The following is a 20,470-nucleotide window of genomic DNA, read 5'->3' on the forward strand; positions in this document are numbered from 1 at the left end:
AAGTAAAAGCGTGAGAGATGGCCACCGTGTCATACATGTCCCCGATCACGGTGTCACGAATAACGGAGATAGGACCACGTATGCTACACACACAGTAACAAAAGAGAGAAGAGGAAAAATTACAAAATAAAAATAAAATCTGCACCGTTGAACAGATCAACGGCTGCGGACGCATCATCTCCTTAGCCGATCGCCTTTTTAACACTCTCTCCTCCGCCTAAAGCCCGAAAAGGAAACAAAGGTTTTTTCCTTTCTTTTAACTACAACCAAAAGAGAAAAGAATGGGTGATTGTATGAGGAGCTGCAAACGAAGTGCCGAAACAGCAGAGATGGAAGCCTCGAGCACAAGCTTCTCATTATCAAAGAGAAGAAAAACCGTTGATTCTCGAGAATTGCAGGAATTCGAGTTAACTTCACCGGATATTGAGCTCGAAAACCCTCACTTCCTTTCAAATTCCCAGGACAAGCCTATTACCGTTGCCACCTCCTCGAATTCCGGTGGAGTACTCGCTGGCGACATGTGTTCAAGCTTCTGCTCCGGCGAGTCATCGGCTTCTCGTTGTTCTAGCAATGAGTCTTGTGATATCGTCAACGATAGCTTGAGATTCGTAGATCTAGAGGTGAATTTCGAATTTCCGTTTCGTTTTTCTTTTGCTTTTTTTTGTTTTACCGTTTGGTTGCTGAGAAAAAAAGAACGAAGGAAATGAACAAAGTGAAAGCCTCTCTATTCGTCAAAAGATTGCCGTTTCGCATGAGCTTTAATTGATCGTTTTTAGTATATGTTAGACATATTAATTAGTTACCTAATCATAGTTCATGAATGTGCTTTTGCAGGCCAAGAGTTTCGAAACTGAAATCTCAACGTGCATCAATATCAACAAGTTCAGGTTAATTTTCACTAATTCGTTCATTAAATACTACTATCTTTCTATTTATTTTCATTTTTATCCTTCAAATTTTCAAAAAAAACCGAATCGTTTCCCATAACTCTCCCGTTTTTATGATCTCCATTTTTACTCTTTTATTTTTTCAGTAGAGAAACAACTCCATTAAGCGAGCTCTGCGGAGACTCAGACGAAATGGAATCGCCTGAGAAAAAACCGCCACCGTCCCCGGCGAAGCCACCGAAGAAGCCGTCCCAAGAGGAGATCGACGAGTTCTTTTCCTTCGCTGAAAAGTACGAGCAAAAACGATTTGCAGAGAAGTAAGTGTTCTTTCTTTCTTTCCTTTTTTGGTGGCATAGGATAAGGAGTGTCACCACAAATGCTCAATGGCGCATTTTAGCATTCGTAGGATCAGGAATCCGAATCTGGCAATCTCTAACTAACTAACAAACTTTTTATTTTTGCGCGATTTTTGCAGGTACAATTATGATATTGTCAAGGATGTGCCTCTCGACGGTCGATACCAATGGGTTCGGTTAATGCCCTGAAGACAGAGAAACAAAGAAAGAAAATGAAAGAGAGAGAGAGAGAGAGGGGGGTTAGAGTAACACGAGGTAGCACGGAGATTGCATTTGACAAAGAAAGAAGGGTTGGCCGGTAGTTTGTTATTTGTACAGTTCTTTTGCCACTATCTAATGTAAGAAAAAGCAAGCAGGCTCACTTTTTTTTTTTTGCTTTTGTGTACAACGATTTTCAAAGGAGCTTATTCTATGAATCCTTTTTCAAGTTAGACGAATTTGGAAATAAAAATTTATTAATATCTATCATCTAATTTTAGACCTGTATCCCTATATGGGTAAATGTCTGTTTTCTGATATTGTTGCATGGCAGTAACTGTCAGTAATTTTTTTTTTTATATAAGAAATGTAGAGCATTGATGGGGATTTGGTTCTATATTTGAAAGGTGGTTTTTGTTTGAGCTTCTTTTGGCTGTTTTTGTATTGTTGTTTAATTCTTTTTCAGCCTTTCCTTTTTTTGCATTTTTTTTGTTTTGTTATTATTGTTCTTACTTTTTTATCTTTATGGCTTTTTTCCTCTTAGGCCAGCTTCACTTTCGAAATTACTTATTTGTTTGAAATAGCGGAGGACTGGATTCCTTCAGGTAAATAATATCATTCCGGACGAATATGGCCGGGGGACCATTAAGAAAGGAAAAAGCATCTGTTTTGAGAGTAACATCATACTACCTTTACTCATTTGTGTACAAAATGCCTAAACCCATTTCAATCATTTCAAGTTTCAGTATGCAAATTCACAAAAGAAAAACATCAACACTTTTTCATTAATTGAGTAGTTTAATCTGAAGCTTTGGGTGTTTTTCTTTTGAGAGAAAGTGAGAACCTTTTTGCCCCCCCTCTCACTAGGATAACGCAAAAAAGTTGATTCTCTTTTTTTATGGGGATTGCCCAAAGAGGAGGAATGTGTAAATTGGGTCGTTTCATGATTGCACTTGCGCGTTTTTGTTTTTGCCGTTCAGAAATATTCCAAATGTTCACGCTTCAAGGGAAAGGAAAAGGCTACTTTTACCAGGAAAGTACTGCAAGTGATAACCGTTCATAAAAAAAAAAAAAAGGGAACAAACCACACCTTTGTGTGGGTTGTGCACAGAAAATATTCGACATGAGGAGATGACTGAGCCAACAGTGTGCAGCCAGCCAGCCAGCAGGAGATTTTTAAAAAAAAAGAAGAAAAAAACTAAACAAACAAAAGGTGGCAAAGAAGGGTACTGTCGGAAACAAACAATGAACATTTGAGGCTAATGCCTAATCGGCTTTCAACACAGTAGTCGTGTCAAAATACTAGCCTACCCTTCGCGTACCCAAAGCTCCAAGTGAATAAAATAGCAGTCGTAGTAGCAGTACTTAATTGAGAAAGAAGGTGGGGGTGAAAAAGAGGGAAGGGGGAAGTTTACACGTGCAATGGTGGAGTTTTGGTCTCCTTACTTGTATGGTTCGCTTTGGATCTGATGCGCCTTAATTTCGTTGCAGCCAGAGTGATGGCGGGGATAGAAAGAATGTTGCTTATTAATGAAGAAGGGGAATTGCTTCGATTAGAATGATGCTTCTTACTACTACGGGGAAAAAACCCATTACGATGCTTACAAGGGAATTACCGTGTGATTCATTCTGTTCAAGGTTGTCGATTCCTGTGTTAATTTTTTGTTTCAATCTTTATTTAATTGTTTCATCATCTCTTGGATTTAGACTTCTCATACGGAATGAAAAAAAAAATGCCGAGGAGCTGAGTGACAATGTGACAAAGTTGCAAACTCTGTTCTTTTTTTTATTGTTAATTAATTAATTTATTGTATTCTTGGTCAACCTTGAAAATGGACCCATATTTTTTTTATATGTTTTGCATTACAAAAAATATATAAAATTAATATATATATATACACACACACCGATGCTGCAAGTGACAACCACTCCAAGTGCCATGGCCTGCAAAAGCAGCAGGCCAGAGAGAAAGCTGGCAAAGAAGTATATCCAAGGTGTCTAATGCCTGCGTATGCCAAATGGAAGGGGTTAAAGTGGCTTAAAGATTATTTATTTAGTACAATTTGTTTAATAAACATAAAATCACTTTCGAACTTTGCGAGTAATTCATTAACTCAACTTTAACTTAAAATTCTCCTCCTTTGTTTTTGCATTTAAAAGGGGAAGGTGGTACAACCGTTTGTAGTGAAAGTGTCCAAAGTAAAAGAAAACAGGGCTCCCCCAAGCCCTAAAGTTCTGACAGACCGTTGGGCCTTATTCCCCACGTACGTGAACCCAGACAACGGAGCCTGTCGTCAATGGTCCCATCGGACCCTTATAAATGCATAGTGCTAGTACTCTATATTTCAAGAGTGTCGAAAATGAAAATTAAATAATAAATAATACATAAAAAAAACAAGATGTCACGACACATATGAAAAAGAAAACAGCGTTTGAAGCTTGGTTCTTCCAACAACTGAAATTGGAGTACTATTTTGACATCAATAATGTGAAAGTCCAGAAACGTGTCATATGAGACTAGCGTACGTTGTCTCATTTTTTTCATACAAATAAGAAATTTGTACTTATTTTTGGATGTCCAACACTCGTCTTTATCTCCACAAATACCTTATCCAAACTTTTTCTAAACTAAATAATACTACTGCTGCCGCTGCTGCTGCTGGTTAATCTCAAAGTATATATTGAAATTAAATTTCTCATGTTTTTATCTCGACAATGAAAAGACATATTTCTATAATTGTTAATTATTAACTTCTAGATAAACGTCGAAATTCAAGTCTCATCATGTCGGAGTTTTATTTTTTATTATTATTTATATAAAAATAATATAATATTTCAAAAAAATTAAAATTATTTTAAAAAATTCAAATAAATTATTTTTATTATATTTAATCAAATTTTTACTTTTTAATTTTGAGTCAAATAAATCTTTATGATTAATAGTTAATTTATCGTCATTCGTCAATATATTACTTGTCAATTTATACTCACATGACACTGATATGGCATTAATGTAAAAAATGAAAAATGTCATATAACCATGTCATCGTATCACGTTAACATAACACATTATCATCAATTATGATATTTCAGCATACCACATCAATATCATGTGGCAAAAAATTATAAGTAATACTTTAACTAAGTCAAATATTGATCATAAAAGTTTATTTGGTTAAAATAAAAATATATAGATTTAATTGAATATAATAAAAAAAATAAAGACTTGTATAAAATTTTTTGAATAATTTAAAAACTTCTTTAGATATTATGTTATAAAAAATTTATTCACACAAAAACAGTATAGAAACATCAAAACTACATTTAAAAATGATATTTAATGTGCAATTACATTTCTATATTTGCTTTATGTGCTTTTAACTTCTTACAAGCGATGTAATTTTCAATTTTCAAATTCATAAATTGTTTGATTAAAGGCATAATTTTCAATTCATTGTATAAATTATAATTTTTAATAAAATTTTTATTAAAAACAAAGAAAGAAAATTAGTTTTTAAAATTATTTGTAATTACTATCAAATTAAAATTTAATTAATTTATATTATAATTCACTTACGTCGTAAGTTTATTAAAGTTTATTTTGAATTCAATTATATATTGACTTTGAGACAATATAATAAATTATTTAATTAAAATAAATTAATTACCATTTGTGTGAAAAAAAAAATTAATGATAAATAAATGGATTAAAACAGAAAAAATTGAAAAAAGGAGAAAAAAGGAAATATAAACAAAAGAGGACATTTTAGTTTTTAAGTAAAATTTGAACAAATATTAATTTGAATAATGGTATTTTAATATCAACTACTTTTTAAAAAGAGATAAAGTGTATTTTCAAAACTGATGGCAAAAGGTTTATTTTCTATAAAATCTCATGCATGACAATTTTTTTTTCTAATTGAATAACATATACTTTAACATATTTAATAAATAGTTAAATTATAGTTTAACCTAATTAAAATTTAATTTGATAGTAATCAATGGTGATTTAAAACTAATTAAATATTTCAATCGTATTTATAACTAATTAAATCTCACAATTTGTAAATAAAAAAAAAGTTTTGAAAAAAATAAGAAATACAATATAAATGAATAAATAAATAACAAAGAGGTATATTTATCTTTTCGTTTAAAAGTAATTTGGGTATGAACATTATTACATTTTCAAAACCAAATATCGAGAAAGTAAAAAGGTGTTTTTGTCACGGGCTAGAACTTTAGATCAACCTCTCATGGTCTTGAGCCATAAAAATAGAGCTTAAGTAAGCACATAAATCACAAACTCACTTTCCTAACCTAAAAGATATGTCTAATAGATGGTGGAAGACTCATGTTGACATTGTATCTCACTCAATTGTGCAAGCTCCCATTGCACTAGCTCGAAAGGGAACCTCGATCCTTGTATCTTTTAAGGGGGCCTTACAATAGAGAAGATCTAGATTTGCTTTAATATCACTTGTCATTAATTGGAGTTTAAAGCTCTGGTTTGAGAGGGAACCTCGACCCTTGTATCTCTAATAAGGGGCTCACATCAGTGAATATTTGAATTTGTTCTAAAATCACTTGTCATGAACCGAAATTTAAGCTCAATTCCGTGTAGCCTTAAGCTATGAAAATAAAGTTTAAGTAAATTTATAAATCACAAGTCCATATTATCAACTTAAAAAATATATCTGATAAATGATGAAAGATTCATATTTATATACTTAAAATCTATCTTATCTCTTATTCATGTGAGATACGTAATATTTTTCAAATTAATAAAAATAAATATATTTTTTAATTATTTACCCTAATAGTAATTATTCAACTATTTAGAATACTTATCATACGGCACCAATGGGCTTAAGCTTCAAGGCCGCGACCCGAAATGGACGGTCAATTCCCATTCCGTTACGCCAAAAACCAAATCCACTTACCGGCGTCGTTCATTCACCTAAATCCGGTTCACGATAAAAAACCTTATCCTAAAATGCGCTGGAGTGCGTAATATCCAACGTGGCAAATGGCATCTTTACAGCACCTCCTCCACCAATATCACAAAATTTCTATTCCACAATAAAAAAGAAAAGGAAAAACCCGACGAGAATTCACCAACTAAAATCTTATTTAAGTTCTTGATAACTGGGTCCGGAGAATCGTTGGAACCAAAAAAGGAAACCTAGGAATTGGGAAGTCTTGAAGATATGATGGGCGGTGGAAGTGTGTATTGGGGAAGGAAAGAAGAGAGTAAAGAAGTGAAAGGAATAGTGGTGATATTTGCTTGGGTTTCGATTCACGACAAACACCTTCAAAATTACGTGGATTTGTATTCGTCTCTCGGTTGGAATTCCCTCGTTTCTCGTGCTGATTTTCTTAACGCGTAAGTTTCTTTTTTAGTTCAGTTTGGTTATTGAGGAAGTAATTTAGAGTGGGTTAAGCTTAATTTAGCTATTAATTATCTAGATTTTATCATAATTTCGAGGATAATTTCATAGTTTTTTCTTTGTCTTATTGGTGGTTCTCTGGTCCAGGATTCTCATAAAATGGGTGTTTGTAGGTGAGCTTGTGCTTCTATTTTGATGGTTGAAGTTCAATTCGAGTTTTTTTTTTTGGCTTGTTTTTTTTTTTTTGTCCTGGTAATGATTGTGATAATAATTGGCTTATAGGGGTGTTGTAATGGGATTAGGAGAGTAGTTTGCCAATGAAGGGTACTAATTGTTTGCAAAAAAAGAAGCCCGAAGCTGTAATCTTAGTTATTGAGGAGGGGAAGATAGAAGATTTGGGAAAGTAAGGACCTCAGCAACAAGTTGTTTGGTTTGGGGTTGGGGCTGTTCCCAAAATGATGGCTTAAATGAGTGTTCATTACTGCTATGAAGAATGAGTTGCTCGCTTACATAGAACACATAGAAGATATGCCTTGTCGGGGAGGAGTGGTAGTTGTGTGTTGTATAAGTTATTTGTGGGTTTGTACAGATTAGAGATTTTGGCATTTGTGGATGCTATTTGTTAGATTTTAGGATCTTGAACTTGGCATTTCTTTACTGCACTTTTAGCAAGATGCTTTTTCCTTGTTTTCTTTTCATGTTTTTAAAGTCTCATGTTATATTCTTTATGCAGATATTATCCTGAGAGGGCTATGTCCTTAGCATTTGTTCTTCTAAATGAACTTGTGGAGGTCAGTTTCATTAAGTTTACTATCTCTCAAGATGTCTTAAGATTTCAGTCGGATTTTCAAGAAAATCTTAAACTTAAAATACCTGTTGGTTTGGGGATTGCAGGAGCTAAAGTTTAGAACTTGTCCTGTAGTCTTAGTTGCTTTCTCTGGCAGTCCTAAAGCTTGTATGTACAAGGTGTTTCAGGTACATTTATTGAAACTTTAGGTCTCACTTCAATTCCAAATGATTCGGAAACTTTGTGTGCTTTTATTTCCGTTGTTGCAGTTGAAATAATTTGCTATGTTTGATGTAGATTATTCAGGGAACAGGTGAAAGTCAGCTTAATCTGGTATCCTTTCTCTCTCTCTCAATTACTTTTAGTGACTTACAAGTTAAATATAATGTTGTTCTAAAATCTCTACTTCTTAGAGAGGGATAATGTTACATTAGGCTGTATAGCATAGGACAATGTCTAATGTGATATCTATACTAAAAAACATTCAATATGGTTAAAAGTATTCAATGTGGTACTTGAACTTTCATTCTGTTTATCAGTGTGCCCCTACGCCCAAAATTTTTAATAAAATTTACTTATGTCCGAATAGGACAATCAGCAAGCTCCATGGCGTCAAACAAATGCCACTTCACTTTATAGGTCAATGATTAGGATAGACATGTGGCGTAACCCATTGGTTAAAATTTTAAACTTTTATTCTTTAAAAAATAAAAATTGGAACTTTTAAAAATAATTTTTTCTATTTTTAAAATTAAAAAGCTGAAAATTTTATAAAATAAATTGCTATTCTTTTGAAAAAAAAAACTCCAAAATTTAAAGAATATTTTTTATTTTATGAACAATTAATTTTTATATTTGAAATAGAAAATGCTGAAAATTTTCCTTTTATCTATTTTTAAAATTTTTTTTTTCCTTCTTTCCTTTATTTCCTCTTCTGTCTCTCCTTCTGCATGTTGCCTGAATCGGGCCATCATGAACTTAGATCTAGACATTGGAGGCCCAATCTGGTGTCAATTTGGTCAGATCCGACTTGTTTCAAGTTGGAAAATGGCTTGAAAGTAGTCCATTTTAGGGCTGAAAACTGGTCTTTTCCAGCCTGAAATGGGCCGGATCTGGCCTTACCTGTGTTGAATTGGGTCTTGGCTGGCCAGATCTGGTCGGATTCAGCCTCAAAACAGTAGGGATGGCTGGCAAAGAGAGAGAAGAAATATGAGAGAAGAGGATGGAGAGGAGAGAGAGAGAAAAAAAGAAGAGGAAATTATTTAATAAAATTTTCTGTTTTTTATTTTCAAAAAATAAATTTAAAATCTTTCAATAAATGGCAATCTGCCACCTGTCCATCGTAATCATGGATCCAAAGAGTGATGTGTTATTTATTTGGCCACATGGTGCATTTTGATTGATCCATTCACATGTCATCAGATTTCCTTAACAGTGTTAGATGTTGGATCACATTGATAGATAGAATGAAAGTTTTTTTGTAGTACAGGTACCACATTCTACGTTTTCCTATATTGTAGGGGCCAAATGTGACATTTTCTTTTTTAGAAATTAAACTGAAGTTTTGTTGTTAATGTTTTTCATTTTGTGAAGGATGGAGACCAGTTGGTTAGAAATTGTGTTTCTGGACAAATCTATGATTCTAGTCCAGTAGATTTTGCCAGTGATCTGAATGCCCAATTTGCTTTGCATCCCTCCATACGCAAAATGCCTGGACCATCAAAACTTGTTTCTTGGATTGCAAAAGGTGTTGCTTCTGGTCTGGATGGTCTCTATCTAACTGGGTTTCAGTCTCAACGTGCTGAGTATTGGCAGACCCTTTACTCCTCAGTTGTGAGTTTATTCATTCCTGTACCTTGTTAAGTTGTTTTTGGTCTGTTTCCATCAGTTAATTTTTCCCTCTCCTCTTTTGTAGGATTTAAATGCTCCATATCTCATTTTATGCTCAGAGAATGATGACCTTGCATCATATCCAGTTATCAGCAATTTTGCTCAATGCTTACAAGATCTTGGGGCAGATGTTAAGGTTGTAAAGTGGAATGACTCTCCTCACCTAGGTCTGTTCCAAATCATGTTTGGTTTATTATTACTACCAAGTATTGTTGTCTTTCATAAATTATTATTTCAGTTACCATATATAAATATCAGGAGTATCTGCACGTACTATATTATGGTTTTTTCCATCAGCTGAAATGGAAAATTCTACCCATTCAGTAGACCCTTAAAGTAGACTGGCCATGTTTGGCGATTATGTTTAAGATCAAGTTTTGGGTATTTATCTAGTCTATTCAGCTTTAGGGCTGATAGCTAAACAGGACATCTATGACATCAACCCCATATCAAGGGCATTGATGAGAGTAAATTGGAGACATAACATCTTATGTGCTCAGTTAATAAGAATGTAAAGGGATAATCAGCTGATTTATTGTAATAACAGCTCATTTTATGTTTTCTTGTAGATTTATGAAAAGCTGAGGTTGCCTCACTCTAAATTGAGAGTAAACAGCCAAGCATAGTCTGTCTTTGTACTTTTAAAATGTTCAGTTACTTCTGTGTTTGTGACACATGAGAAATGACCTAATCTCATTCTTTGCTAGTACAGAACACTACAAGCATTATCCTATCCAGTACAGGGCTGCTGTGGCTAGTTTTCTTGAGAAGGCGACTTCAGTTTATTCCCATAGGATCCAGAAACTTCGAGAAAGAAATGGTATGCATGATGAGATATCTGAGTTAATCTGTGACCTGCAGAAAGCAGCAGTCAACTCAAACCAAAGCCTTAGGAGAGTTGCTCTTGGACCTAGTGACCACTTTTTCTTGCCAAGTTCAGCTGAATATCGCAATGGTAGAGAGTCGGGGTCTCTACAAGATGAACAAAGAGAAAGACTAATATCTCTGCCTGTACCCCCGAGCATCAATGCTCATAGTGTCCTTGGCCAGATCCTCTTTGATGCTTGTGTTCCGAAGAATATTGAAGGTTGGGACATTAGATTTTCAGGTTCTGTAAAAGGACAGCCATTTGCAGCTGCCCGTAGACATTCACCTTTCCTTGGTATCAGGTGCAATCGTCGTTCAAAATTGTAATGTCTCTTAGATATTGAATTTGAGGGGAATCACATCGGCGTGAATGTTTTGTTGGATGCTGTCTAGAGAAATTGCAAGCAAAACACTCCCATCTAGATGGTGTATTGAACATGAGGTCTGTGGACATTTTGTGGAAAATTGTGTCCTTTTGTTTGTGATCTAATCCTCTGGCAAGGAGTATACAGGTAGCATAGGAATATGAACATATGTATTGTATGAATATATATGTATAGGACTTTTTGCATGTATGAAATTGTACAGATGGTAAGTTGACAGTTTGTCTGCGTCTAAGAAGCAGTCATGATGATCATCAGATGGAAAGCCCCGGAAGGAAGAAAAAGGTCATCAACTGGGCTTGGATTGGGAGAATTTCCAGATGTAAATAATAGAGGATCAAGGTCTGTACAAAGATGTCAGCTTCCCTCCGCCCCTTCGGCAAATACCAAATTATCTGCACGTAGAGGCTCATAGTAAAGAATTCAATTCGTTTCTTCATTAATTTTATCAGTCAACTTGAGTAGTCTCAGTTGGATCTGAACATTTAAATGCATATAATAGCGATTTTGATTGATTTTACTTTTTGTTGTGTTATCCTTTGTAAATTTAACTGAAGCCTTTACCCCCTCCGTCCCTTGCACTGGAGCTTAAAGTTGTTGGTAAGTCATGATGGCCGTGTATCTTTTCTCTCTTGTTACATTTTCCTTTTCTATCAATGTCTCTCAGCTGCAACGTAATATTGTGAGGTGGCCTAACATATGCTCTACAATTACCTTATATTAATTTGTGAAACATAAACTTCGATTTCTTTCACCTTTCTTCTTCATTTTACCACATGCAAATGCAGCGTACCATAGCAGCAACGTAGCAAATGTTAGATCCTTGAATTTGATTGATTAAAATGGACGGCCCTCATACGTCTCACATAATTTCTCATCCAAAGTTCCAAAGGGAAGCTAGGCTACACCTTAGCCCCCGTAGCGTCTTGGTAAATCTGAGCCTTTATATCCATCCTTAATTCTTTGTAATATACTTTATAAATACATGTATGCATTGTGCAAGGAGATAAAAGAGAGTGACAGTGAGTGATCATAAACAGAAATTTGGGTCTTCATTATCATTTTGCTAGCCCACTTGGATCGAGGTTGGAATAGAGGAAAAAAACAAAGAAAACAATGGGAAAGCAAGAGAGAAATTAATAGAGGCTTTGTGGCGTCGATGAATGATGATGCACATGAAAATGAAAGTGAAGGTGGAGGAGGAGGAGCCCACGCAAATGCAGCAAGAGCCTTTGGTTGATGAAGATGAAGAAGACCATCTGCCCATTTCTCAACTTTTTCAGCTCCTTAAACAACGCCAACACCAATCTCTTCTTTCTTCTTCTTCTTCTTCCATGTCCATGGTATCCTCTCCCTCTCTTCACATACATAAAACGTGTTATGCTACATAACATACTCTGCCATGTGCATGTAAAGTATGTATGGTTTTGTACGTAGCTAATTTGATCCAACCATCAGAGACTATTTGCTCCACATTTTCTAATATTCTTTTTTTTTTTTTGTTTATTGTTATTGGTGGTGATCTCCAGCTACTTATACTTATCTGCTCTGGTTTTCTTTTCATGTAGCCGAGGTTTTCATGTTTCCTTTTCCATTTTCCTTTCAACTACGTGATCATACCAGAAAAACTACTCTAAATATTGGAGAACCACCAGAATGTTTTATGGACTAAAGCTCGTTTGACGTTCTTCATCTTATAGTTTTGCTTGTCTAGTGTTTGCTTTAGGAGCCATATATAAAGTGCAAAAAAATTTAGCCATTAAAATGCTTGAATGCATTTGGAAATTGATACCCAAAACCAGAAGCCAGATTGGAATTGGTTTCTCCCTTGTGTGGCAAGCTGAATTCGTGCATGAATCTGGCTGGATCATTCTATCGTATTTTTGGAGTATCCCGAAACCTAAATTGATTTTAATTCAAACCAAGGAATAATGGGTAATTGGTTTCTTGAGCAGGAAATTCATGATTATCCTCAGAAGGCTGCAAGGTTGGTAAATTCATCGGTAACTTTTTTTATCTATTCTCAGTATTGTACACAAATTTGCTTAAGTACCGTTGATCTGGTTCATCTTTATGGATGCAAAAGGAAGAGGCCAAGGGACAAGCATTCCAACGATCATGTTATCAAGGCTTTGCCAGCTGTCAAAGGGAAAGCGGAAGAGGCTTGGGCGAACTCCTCTGCAAACAAGAGAGCAGAAGAGGTTCAAGCAAATTTACCAGCTGAATTCCCTAGTTTTTTTAAGATTATGATCCCATCAATGGTTTGTGGTTGCTTTTGGATGGTAAGTTTATTTTAAATTTATTCCCCAAGCCTAATAAAGTTCATTTACCACGCTTATCGAGTCCAGGAAGAAATTTTTGCACTGATTTCCTTTTCTTTTTCTTCGCTGCCAGGCATTACCTAAGGAATTTTGCCAACTGCATTTGCCAAGTCATAATACGACCGTAGTCTTGGTTGATGAAGGTGGAAAAGAATACAAAACAAATTTTATTGTTCAAAGGAGGGCGCTGAGTGGTGGGTGGAGGAAGTTTTCCCAAGAACATGGTTTACTTGTTGGGGATGCTTTAGTTTTCCTTTTGATCAGGCCTTCCAAATTTAAGGTATTGCCTCTCATACTTTTCTCCATTATTGCATTAAGAATTAATGGATGAAAGGCATTCAAATGATTGATAAAACCAAGTCATCGTGCAATTCAGCTGCCAGTATATTGAATAAAAGTGCACGGAGAAGGACACTGGTGTGGCTGTTTTAGCCCATGCTTTTTTGTTTCTTTTTTATGTTAGTTTAGAAGAGGAAAGCTGAACTCTTATTAACGGACTAATGGCAGAATAATTTTTCAAATTGGAACATTTGTTTTGCCTAATAAAGACCCACAATGTATGAGGGAGCCAACTATACGTATTGGCTGGAGCAGAGCCTAATTCCCATACTTGTAATGTGTGATTTGTGGTTGATATTAAAGTTGTTGGCTGGTTCAACTTTTCCATTATCTCTTCCTTTGTCAAATTTACAGGTGTATATTTTGAGAGTGAATGGCTTAGGTGAAGTGGACGCTGCTCTTGGCCTACTCAGATTAGAGACTCGTGCAAAGCAGACATGTATTAGTAAGTCATATAGTTATCAGCTGTTCTTCGTTAGCATTCATGTGTAGCCCCACAAAGTTGATTCAGTTTGATTATTTAACTATTATCATTAACTGGAAACTGAAAAAGATCATGCAGGAAAGAATAATGCAGAGCCTTTTGCCCAAGATATTAATCAATACGAAGTCCACAGGAATAGCTTGTCTTATCCTAGTGCTGAAGAAAATCAATCAGACAATGGCAGTTTTGATATTGGCTCCAGTGAAGTGGAAGGCATTAGGTCATCACCAGAAGCAAATGCTGAATTCAAACAATCGAGAGGTACTGAGAAATTCACTATTCTTGTGAATGGTTTGGCCACAGATTCTCAGCTTTCTAAAAGGCTTAGGAAAAAATATTTATGAGCTCTGCTGTTGCCAGAAATCATATCTGCATGACAATCTTCACTAGAATATAAAAAGTACACTGGCAGCTGACATAATTACTGAGACTGTTAACATTGCAGATGCCATTGGAGCTTCCAAGATTTCCCCCCCACAAGCTGATTTTGTGGCTTGGGACAACACTTTGGCTGGCTTTGAGCTTTTGGGTATGAATGTTGGTGTTTTACGCAACAGGGCGAGCCGGCTTCTGGACCTTGCTTTTGAATCAAAAACACAAGTGAAATCAAGGAGGTTCAAGGAAGCCGAACCTGAGAGAGCTTATGTAGAACAGGAAGCAAGGTCTCTTAAATTGCAGCTTCTGGAAAAAAGGGAGGAAATGGGCAGGCTGGATGCTGATATAGAGGCATTGAAAGTGAATGCTAGGAGGCATAAGCTAATGTTTGAGGCAGTTGTTAATGCTCCATGGTAATGAGAAACATTTTACCCTGTTGGTATATACAGCATAGTATTAATGCTTAGCATAGACTTCTTAACTACAGATCAACTATTCATCATTTCATTTCATATAGGAAAAATTAACTGATACTTTTCTCTTTCTTCTTCTTTTTTTTTTTTTTTTTCAGCATGGGGATTTAGGTAGGTTTTGGATATGCCTGAACTTAAATTTTTTGAACCCAATATTGTACGAATTGGGATTGGGTGATCAATGCAAAATTTAAAGTGGCAGGGGAATTGATAATTCTTGAAGATAGTTCATAATTCATAACCATAGTACATGGTCTAAGTGCTCTAATATTCTGAATGCACTTTATAATTGATTTTATGGGCAGTGTGGAAGATTCTTGAAATACTCTTTTTGATAATGTTGAATAAATTTTTGGGGGATTGGCAGCTCACCAGTGGGCCAGAAGTTAAAAATGCAAACTTTATACATATATTATATAATTTGACAATTTTCAAATTAAAAAAAAATCAATTACACATGGTTAAAAAATTTTGTATTTGGTTAAGTAACTAGTATATGATTTTCTTGTTCAAAGGGTAAGATTTGAATTTTCTTTCTTTTAGATAAAAAAAGTTTTTATTAAAAATGCAAGAAGGTACCAAGATAACTAAAACATAACTAAAGATAAAATTCAATTGTTTAACCAAAAAATTATTTTAATGATAGTCCTTGCCATGCTTCGTTTTTAGAATAAAAAGTAAATTCATCGTATGTTTGTAACTTTTTAATAATATTTTATTTTTTATTTTTATTCATAATTTTTTAAATTTATTTCAAAGTTGTTCATCCATTAATATACTTTTAATTTCCGGATAAATCTTATCATGTAAATGTCCATCAAAATGTCAGTTGATAAATTGTCACTTTCGAAATTTGACGAATATTAACAAATGAATGGATTTGGAATCAATTTAAAAAATTATGAATAAAAAACATGAATATGTAAATCATAAATAAAAATAAAATATTATGAAAATGTCAAAAACTAACAATTAATGAAATTTACTTTTGAAATAGAAATCTTGAATTTGAATTTGTGTGCTCCTCGATAAAACAAGCTATTTTTGTTGACAACAAATTCATGCTACCTTAAGTTTTATCTAAAATATTATATATATATATATGTAAAATTACATTCAAATGTATAAATTTAATATTCAAATGATTTTCAAATTCAACCCCCATATTCTTTTTAAATTTTCAAAAAACATTTTTTAATCAAGGTGCCCAAATCCACGTCAAAATTTTATAGTGCTAGCCATCACAGTGTTCTATAGGGCTCCTCCAAGTAAAGCAGGTGTGGTGAACTTGTTCGTTTGAAAGACTCCACAGTGTGTAAATTGGGATCGTTTTCCGTAACCGTTTTTCTCTTTGCCAGCTGAAAACAAATTTCCGAAACTAATAATCGTCTAATCCACTAATAGTACCTAAACGATATGGTAAATCCGTAACACTCCTGAACATCCGACCGCAACATGTCTTAAAACTGAACATCTGCCCTGAATTAATATCTTGAAAAGGGTATCGAGTCTCAACTTGTAGCCTGACCCATTGGATCGGCAGGGCCACTAATTCGCTTCCGTATGTTAGGACATAATGGAGACCGAGAAAAAATAAACGGCAAGTCCTGACTCCTGGAAGAGCAAAAACCTGAACACACTCCACAACTTCAAAACAGTGCCAGGTTTGCAAATTTCACCAGTTAGCAGGCTCCCCCATTTCTCTCTTCCTTTGTATGTCTGATTCAGGTGACTGATTACTGTGAATCTGTTTGTTCGTAGCAAGATTCTGACAAGTGAAGCCAATGGGAACCAAGATAGAGGAGCCCCAGATTTCTGAAACGTCTTTGGATCCTGATAATGTTAACCTACAAGTAAGAAGTTCTTTCTGCCATGCTTTTTCACCTCCTGATGTGAGATTAGTGTCAAATGTTGCTTTTCCTGTTTAGGTTATCAAAGAATTATTCCTGGGTTTTGCTTCACTTTTTGTTCTGTTCTTGTTTCAGCTTCTTGCTTTTGTTCTGGGATTTACAGGGTTTGGTGATTCGGAATTTTTTTAAATAGATAGCAAGATATACAAAAATGTGCCCAAAAACCCGTACATGCAGATGGTTCTCGTTCATCTGTCCGATGTCAAGAGCAACTCTACCTCGAGTTAGCTTTCGATTTAAGCAGTGGCTGGATCTTTTCCATTCCCGAGGTTGTTGTCGTAGAAACAAGACGGGATCGAAGATCTTACCTAGAACGTCAAAATACTTTAGCAGCTAAGATAGCTGATGTCCTTCGACATCAATGCCAACTCGAGCAGTATTCTGGTGGTGGGCAATTAGCCATCCCCGGACTTGCTGCTCGATATATTTGCCACTCGCAGTAGCATTCGCCTTTTCATCTCTGATCGAAATCTAATTGCGTCGCACTATTTTTGTGCCAAGGAATTATTCAGAGTTCTCCAAACTCAAAAGTGAGTCTCACCTGGAACCTCAGGATTGAACATTGTTCCAGTAGCAGCAGCTGTAGCCCGTAGCCAACTACTCCTCCAGTCCACCTTTCTCCCCAGTGCATCACTCTTCACCCTCCCCCTCAAAAGAGAGGGATAAAATATCCATGGACTAATTGATGGAATGCATTAAACAAAGCTCCGTAAGTCTATTATGATTAGAAAAACAGTAAAAGATTGAAATAATGTTCTTTCCAATCATGGAAGTTTTATTTATCTAGGTAAGCCTTATCAGGTTCTTCTGTTTCTTTTCTGACACTGGGATAATTTCCACATTTTAGACGGATACTTGACAACATTTGTCTAGTAATGTTTAATTGCCATAGACCTATAAGTGACAAATTTGAAGTTGAGCCGATTTGTCTTTGACTGGTCAGCTGGGTTCCACTGCAAACTTAAATGATCTCCTTCCCAGTTTCTTGAGCATTTTGGTTGGTGTTCTGCTCCATAAGTTCAAATGCTAAAGTAACAGATAAATTTTTTTGTGCAATCTGGAGCAGGTAGGTTAGTGATATCATCTTAAGTCTTTGGTTTTCTAATTAACAAGAAGTCAAAGTAGGAGTTGCCTTGTGTTCATTACTTCATGAAATGAAGCTATAAATAAAGGAGATCTCTGATAATTTGTGATCATGTCAAGCCTTCTGTTATGGAGCGAGTGGAGGAGCTTCAAGCAAATCTAGCTGCCGGATTCCCTAGCTGTATGAAGACAATGGTTCGCTCAAATGTTAGACATGGATTTTGGCTGGTAAGCCCAAAATATGTTAACAAGTCAAACATGAGATGATATCCATCATTCCAGAAAGCTTTAAATGTTCTAACTTCTAACTCTTATGGTGAGTGGTTACAGCATCTTCCTATGCCATTCTGCAAATTGCATATGCCCAAGCATGATGCAACAGTAATTTTGGAAGATGAAAGTGGGGAAGAATACAAAACAACCTATATTGCAGAAAGGACAGCATTGAGTGCTGGATGGAAAGCATTCTCAGCTGGTCATAAATTAGTCGAGGGGGATGTTCTAGTGTTCCATTTGGTCAGTTCTTCAAAGTTTAAGGTACTGTCTGAGTTTTTTCTCTTGTATTTGAATGTCAAAGAATGCAATTCTTGAGAAATTTTTTCTTTCCATCATGTCCTAAACTCTGCAATGGAGCTGGATTGATTAATTTGGATATTGATAGAGCAAACAACACCTTCAGGGTTTTTGTGGAAGCAACGCTTCTCCTCCCCTTTTACACTTTTTATTTATCTTTTTATTTCTTGTGCATCAAGTGGTCTGTAGATCCTCTGAGGATAGTTGACTTACTCCTTTTTGCCTTCCATTCTATTCTTGTAGGTTTACATAGTCAAAGCATTCAAATCAAACAAACTAGATGGCAGGTTTGGCTCACTAAATGTGAATGTTGATGCAAAACCAATTAGGTCAGGTATGTTCTTCTCGTTGAACTTCTTTCTTCTCCTTCTTTTTTTTAATTTTTAAGTTTTTTTCCTTTTTATAAATGGGAAGGTTCCCTATTGTTGTTGATCCGATTGTCCTTTCTTCTTGAAATGTTGAACTTGAAACAACAATTAAAGTTCGCATGAAGAGGAGAAAGAGAACCTCTAAGAGGGCCAAGTGTTTGGAGCTTCTTCCACTCAATCATGCACAAGACAATGTTGACAATAACAGCCTGATGGTATTAGACACCAAGAATGAGCGTTTAGTAGATCAATCTGATAATGACAGCAAGGATCTTAGCTCTGGCCTTTTTGATGGTATCAGATCTTTGGCATCCATTATTGATTTTAATGAGGTCAAAAGCATTGACAGTTTCGTCATTACTGTGAATGGTTCAAGAATAGACTCCGAGCTTTCAGAGTACCATAAAACTAAATACTATGAACTCTGCTGCAGTCAGAACTCATTTCTCCATGATCATCTTCTCAAGAGTATTAGCAGTAAATTGGCAGCTGAAATAATTACTCAGACTGTTAACATTGCAGAGGCCGTTAAAGGCTGCAAACTTTCCTCCTTTCAAGCAGATTATTCACTCTGGGACAAGACTCTGAAAGGATTTGAGCTGTTAGGCATGAATGTTGGATTTCTTCGAGCTCGATTGAACCGGTTGAAGACCCTTGCCTTGGAATTACAGGAGGCTGTGGAGTCAGAGAGGCATAGAGTTAGTCTTGAGCAAGATCACATGAAAGAAGAGAAAAAATCTCTTGAAATGAAGCTTGTGAAACTCAAAGAGGCAATGCATAGGCTTGATGCTGAGATAGAAAACCTGAAAGCGAATGCTGAGAAGCATGAGCTTATATTTCAGGAGGAGGTTAATGCTGCATGGTGATCATTACCTGTGAGATAGATGATGTCCACTTAATGTAATATATATATACATATATATACATATTCCCCCATCCATGACATGTTTGGGTCATCAAGAGTGTGTCTGTCCATGTAACTTTTACAGGCAAAATGTTGTAGAAATGTCTCGAGTTCTATTTGCGTATGACGAGACTTAGTATTGAAAAATGAGCAAGTTTTCCAATCTGGCTACCATTTTACAGTCGAATGTCATTTGATTTTAAGTCCAGACTAGTTAATGAGTTGTAGGGTATTATTTTCTCTTCCATATTGATTTCTTCTCATTCTTCCAGTACATAACAACAACTTTGCACAACGCTTACAATCCTGATGATTATCAGTATACCAGGAAACTGCACAATGTTTCAAATACATTCATTGCACAAGTATTTAATTTATTTGTGAACATTTACAATTGGGTTTGCATGATTTAACTTTTTTTATTATTATTTTTTGTAAGAGGATTGAAATCTTAAGTTTGAACTTTTCGCTGTTTCCTGTACCTTTCCAATATACACAAAAAAAAAAAAAGAAGAAGAAGAAAACCTCTCAATAAAAATAATTAATTTATTACTAATTTAGTCAACACTTTTTACCATTTAATCCACTAAAAATTATATTAAACTTGACAAAAACCTTCTATATTATATATAAAAGGAAGTCTCAAACGGTTTCCACACTTGGCCAGTTATAGTAAGAGAAAACATAATTAGATACAACACGGAAGCAGATAATGTTTTGTTCGGTAATTTTTGGTTAACAGATTTCAAATCAAGCGGTCTTTTCTTCTTCTTTCTCCTTATGTACTTCTTCAAAGTTGAAAATCTTTAATTAAACAATATTTTTCAATGAAAGAAGATTCAAATTTTTGGTTGAATTCAAAATTTTCGAATACCCCAAATATAG

At 35.1% G+C, this 20,470-nt stretch overlaps 4 protein-coding genes across 12 annotated transcripts; all 4 read left to right on the forward strand.

Moving 5' to 3' along the window:
- Positions 208 to 1,840, forward strand: LOC18607913 (cyclin-dependent kinase inhibitor 7). Of its 2 annotated transcripts, none has more exons than XM_007042327.2 (4): positions 208 to 620; positions 835 to 887; positions 1,034 to 1,204; positions 1,363 to 1,840. In XM_007042327.2, the coding sequence occupies exons 1-4, from the start codon at positions 282 to 284 to the stop codon at positions 1,430 to 1,432; spliced, it is 633 nt and encodes a 210-aa protein (XP_007042389.1). In that variant the 5' UTR covers positions 208 to 281; the 3' UTR covers positions 1,433 to 1,840. The 2 variants fall into 2 exon arrangements, with proteins under 2 accessions (XP_007042389.1, XP_017970178.1); XM_018114689.1 differs by having other exon boundaries at positions 1,037 to 1,204.
- Positions 6,504 to 11,275, forward strand: LOC18607914. Its single transcript, XM_007042328.2, has 7 exons — positions 6,504 to 6,824; positions 7,562 to 7,619; positions 7,723 to 7,803; positions 7,913 to 7,948; positions 9,209 to 9,448; positions 9,531 to 9,672; positions 10,218 to 11,275. The coding sequence occupies exons 1-7, from the start codon at positions 6,649 to 6,651 to the stop codon at positions 10,697 to 10,699; spliced, it is 1,215 nt and encodes a 404-aa protein (XP_007042390.2). The 5' UTR covers positions 6,504 to 6,648; the 3' UTR covers positions 10,700 to 11,275.
- On the forward strand, positions 11,769 to 14,969 carry LOC18607915 (B3 domain-containing protein Os01g0234100). 7 transcript variants are annotated; one of them, XM_007042329.2, is made up of 8 exons: positions 11,771 to 12,098; positions 12,711 to 12,742; positions 12,842 to 13,037; positions 13,150 to 13,356; positions 13,770 to 13,860; positions 13,969 to 14,160; positions 14,345 to 14,687; positions 14,846 to 14,969. In XM_007042329.2, the coding sequence occupies exons 1-8, from the start codon at positions 11,919 to 11,921 to the stop codon at positions 14,856 to 14,858; spliced, it is 1,254 nt and encodes a 417-aa protein (XP_007042391.2). In that variant the 5' UTR covers positions 11,771 to 11,918; the 3' UTR covers positions 14,859 to 14,969. The 7 variants fall into 7 exon arrangements, with proteins under 7 accessions (XP_017970261.1, XP_017970263.1, XP_017970262.1 ...); XM_018114772.1 differs by having other exon boundaries at positions 11,769 to 12,098; positions 12,711 to 13,037; XM_018114774.1 differs by having other exon boundaries at positions 11,769 to 12,098; positions 12,711 to 13,037; positions 13,978 to 14,160.
- LOC18607916 (B3 domain-containing protein Os01g0234100) lies at positions 16,133 to 19,832 on the forward strand. Of its 2 annotated transcripts, none has more exons than XM_018114550.1 (6): positions 16,133 to 16,411; positions 16,513 to 16,600; positions 17,861 to 17,968; positions 18,071 to 18,277; positions 18,557 to 18,647; positions 18,796 to 19,832. In XM_018114550.1, exons 2-6 carry the CDS (start codon positions 16,532 to 16,534, stop codon positions 19,545 to 19,547), a joined length of 1,227 nt encoding a protein of 408 aa, XP_017970039.1. In that variant the 5' UTR covers positions 16,133 to 16,411; positions 16,513 to 16,531; the 3' UTR covers positions 19,548 to 19,832. The 2 variants fall into 2 exon arrangements, with proteins under 2 accessions (XP_017970039.1, XP_017970038.1); XM_018114549.1 differs by having other exon boundaries at positions 16,134 to 16,411; positions 16,509 to 16,600.

This window comes from Theobroma cacao, chromosome 2 (assembly GCF_000208745.1).
Source record: "Theobroma cacao cultivar B97-61/B2 chromosome 2, Criollo_cocoa_genome_V2, whole genome shotgun sequence".
Lineage (NCBI taxonomy): Eukaryota > Viridiplantae > Streptophyta > Magnoliopsida > Malvales > Malvaceae > Theobroma > Theobroma cacao.